This window comes from Ceratosolen solmsi, unplaced genomic scaffold, assembly GCF_000503995.2.
Source record: "Ceratosolen solmsi marchali unplaced genomic scaffold, CerSol_1.0 scaffold10, whole genome shotgun sequence".
NCBI lineage: Eukaryota > Metazoa > Arthropoda > Insecta > Hymenoptera > Agaonidae > Ceratosolen > Ceratosolen solmsi.
Window position 1 is genome coordinate 20,838,005 of NW_011948412.1, and position 3,766 is coordinate 20,841,770.

Consider the following 3,766-nt stretch of genomic DNA (forward strand, 5'->3'; position numbering starts at 1 on the left):
AAATTTAAGTAAAAATTGATATACAATACATATTAGGAAAACATTGAATTATGTAATATTTCCAAATCCTTTTCTCTTTCTACGGCTCGTTTCTTTTCTTGTTTATAATTTTCATAATCTTTATCGTCTGTAAGTAATTCGTATCTGCATAGTGGGCACGAATTTGTCTAAAAGAATAAAATTAATTTTATTAATTGAAATAATTTTATGAAATCTTCGAATTATAGAAAATTCTAATATACATGGCATACCTTGTGTAACCAAGGTTCTATACACTCTTTATGAAAAAAATGTTTACACGGTAAAGATTTTATAATAATCCCCTTTTCAAAATCTTTTATACAAACTGGACACTGTTCTCTTCTTCCTGTTAATTAAGAGTATAAAATGTAATTATATTTGAAAATTGTCAATGTATGTTTGTATAAAGTAAATTATTTATGATTAACACAAGTTCATTTTATTTTACCTGAATTATCTGTATATTCAGTTTCTTCTAGATTTCGAACAACTTCTTTGGAAGCTGGAGGAGGCAATTTCTCGTGGTCACCCAAGAGTTCCCACATACCAGAGTCCATTAAAAATCGAGCCATTTGTAATAAATGATTGGGAGTTTCCGCATCACCCAAAGGAGTCCATCCCATTTCATGAAAATAGTCAGCCATTTTTTTTATCTACAATTATAGAATTGTTACTTACTTTATTACAATGAATTTTAATCATTTATTTCATTTAAATAATATATTTTAACATTTAATACATTTGCTCAAACTAGATATAATTCATTATTTAGTTACTGTTACAGTATTGTACATTTACTTGACACAAAGTAATACTGTATTACGACAACAAGATATCACCTTCGCTTCTCAAATATTGCTATTACAGTCTGATATTTAAAAAAATTTCATATATAGCCATTCACAATTAAATAAATATATTACATATATACAACTAAAGAAATTGTATATTTACAGTTATTTTTAATTGGCTAAAATGTTCTAAATTATGATCCACGATAAATTTGACATTCTCAATTATAAAATAAAATTGTCACACAATGTACGCGACAAAATATTCAAGTTTATTAATTAACGTACATGATTTTCATCACATACTCATCTCAAAGGAGACACAAACGCCTAAATATCAAACAGCCTCAAATACTACTTGTCATCATCAATATCACAAAACTCATTACGCACATGACATTCCTGATGTCAAACTCAAAATAAACCTCCAATGGGTCCAAATTCCAACTGATAGGCATATTAATCGCATGCGCAGTAGAGATTTAGCCTTGCTATCTTACACAGCCGCACAAATCGAACATTAAAATATATTGGCTACGTAAATATATCTTTCACGTCGTTCAGTATTATTAATGATAATCGCGATAGTAATTTCAATGCTCATTCTGGATAGATTTTATAATTAATTTTTGCCAATATAAATTATAAGTCTCTTAAACCTTTGAATTCTCGCGCCTCTCGTGACAACAGATTTCTTTTCCGGCCAGCCAGCATATCTTCGACTATTATCACTAATTGACAAGCCGAGCTTATTTATAAATAACTCAAGGCTGTTTGCGTATTATTATCGAGAACATATATTAGACGCCCATATTAAAAAGAAATTTTTAATACAACACCGAACCTCCGCGAGGAATTAGTTTACACGCATGAGGCCACATTCGGACGCACGGCACATCACACAATCAATAATTATCCAATAAGCGCGCGGCATGACAATAAGAAGCAAAGACTCGAAAGTTACTGGAAAGCGTATAGCAGCTCAGTAGCGTCACTTACGTAAGGATTCGCGAAGTATAAGTGGCGCGTGCTTCGAAAGCTGGTAGAACAAAATAGATGCGAATAGCGAAATTGAATAGTCCGTACGGTGATTAATTATTTATCCAGTCGTTTAAGAAGTCATGGAGATTTTAAAAGGAACGATGAGTCGATGGAGAGAATAGCTGGACTGGAATTAAAGTGCAGCTCCGTAATTCAAAAGTTAAAGCAATCGATAGAAATTGTGTATGTATCGATAGAAATTCTGTAAATGTAATATGTGCTATTATTATCATGTTTAAAGCCTGTGATCAGTCAAAAAGATATCTATCTCGTGGTACTCTAATCTGAACGAAATTTTTTTTAATTGAAGCAGTAAAGTTACAAAGTGCAAAGTTAAAATGGATTGCAAAGTTAAAAAAATGGATTGAATAATTACTTTTAATGCGTAAAGAATTATTTATGTAATTAATCATGCGAGAATGAGCCCCGATGAAAAGTGTCTTAAAATAGTTATGCATTAGAGCATTAAAATCTTATCGGACACTTCAAGTTGCCGACCTTTATTTTTCTTATATCTTTCATTTTTGTAAGACGTTTTTGCTTCGCTATTTTTTAATTAATATTATGGTAATTTATGGTTTTTAATTTATGCAGAATAAGAAAGATTGAGCAAAGATTTTCTTAACGAATTAATGAGATTTGTTATCCCACACCAAACGTGTAATGGCTCACGTCTATTTCAAGACTTCAGTTATATTTATTTCTACGATATCCTGAAATAAATACAATTTAAATAAATGCAATATATCCTCTAAGCCTACATCCTTTTATAATTTGAAATCCGTAGCCAATTTATCGATAATTTTTTTACAGGCACTAGTCTTACACCCACTTTTTAGAAGCGTTTTACTTCATATGTAGCGAACAAAAATTTAAAAAATAATAATCACTTGTGTTTATCGGTCGCCCTTTACTCCATGTAAATGTATTTATATTTTTTCTCTTGATCTTGTTCTTTTCACATCAAATTATTTTTGTTTTAATTTCATGCCCTAAGCTCTTTATTATTTTTTTCATGAACCTCATTTTAATATTCTAGTTATACCGCCTAGTTATTCCGATCTATTTAATTAATTATCTATTATTATTATTATTATTATTATTAGTAGTACAATCAAATTTATTCATACAGTATCATAATTCGTAAATTAGCCAAGTACACTATTTCATTGTTAGAAAACAACCACTTTCCTTAAAAGATAATTTGATAGATTTGAACTTTTGGAAATTTTACACTTTACAATTTCATAATTTTTATTATGAATATTATGAATAAAGATACATTTCAAATATCAAACCCCACAACTATTTATTAGAATTACTAATAATATTATAGTATGATCATTTGTACAATTTATAGATATAACAACAATAACAATGAAATACTTACAGTATTCATTTTTGAAAATATCTAAATGATCAAAATTAATTATTAGTTAACTAAGTATATAATTATGAATTTATTGATATATTTTAGTCTATATTCAATATCATATAACATCAATGAGCTGTAATATAAGCTCGTGTTAAATTTGTTTAATTTATAGCTGTAAATCAGTTTGTTTTAGGTACAATATTATAGTATTTAAGGGTAATGAGGGTTGTTAGCCTTTACATCATTGGAATCAATGTTAAAGAACTTGAACAAGTGGACGCCATGCAATGAAATAATGAAGTATATATTACCAGATTCGAGTGCATATGCGAGTCCGAGTAGCTCTCAACGCAATCACGTATTACGTATGACGTCATTATCAAATTCGCCCTGTATACTGCAACCTGACATATAGCTTGTGTACGTGTGGTACTTCTTTGACGCAAATGTCCCCATAGTTTATATCGAGATTCAAAGTACTTGGTACTTGATGCTGCATAGTGACTGATATCTACATCCTGCATTACATTTTTATTAC

General features: G+C 29.5%; 1 protein-coding gene across 1 annotated transcript; it reads right to left on the bottom strand.

The window, feature by feature from the left end:
• LOC105361905 (E3 ubiquitin-protein ligase RNF181-like) lies at positions 1–1,383 on the bottom strand. The gene is made up of 4 exons (XM_011499212.1): positions 1,101–1,383; positions 470–674; positions 252–367; positions 1–167 (listed from the first exon to the last, which is right to left on the bottom strand). The coding sequence occupies exons 2-4, from the start codon at positions 663–665 to the stop codon at positions 33–35; spliced, it is 447 nt and encodes a 148-aa protein (XP_011497514.1). The 5' UTR covers positions 666–674; positions 1,101–1,383; the 3' UTR covers positions 1–32.
• Positions 1,384–3,766: the final 2,383 nt, after the last annotated feature.

Excerpts from the sequence above, each read along its gene's own strand:
- LOC105361905 (XM_011499212.1), bottom strand. The coding sequence starts at position 665 with ATGGCTGACTATTTTCATGAAATGGGATGGACTCCTTTGGGTGATGCG. Across the intron at positions 368-469 it reads TGAATATACAGATAATTCAG|GAAGAAGAGAACAGTGTCCA; the intron begins GTAAAATAAAAT and ends CTTAATTAACAG. Across the intron at positions 168-251 it reads TAGAACCTTGGTTACACAAG|ACAAATTCGTGCCCACTATG; the intron begins GTATGCCATGTA and ends TTATTCTTTTAG.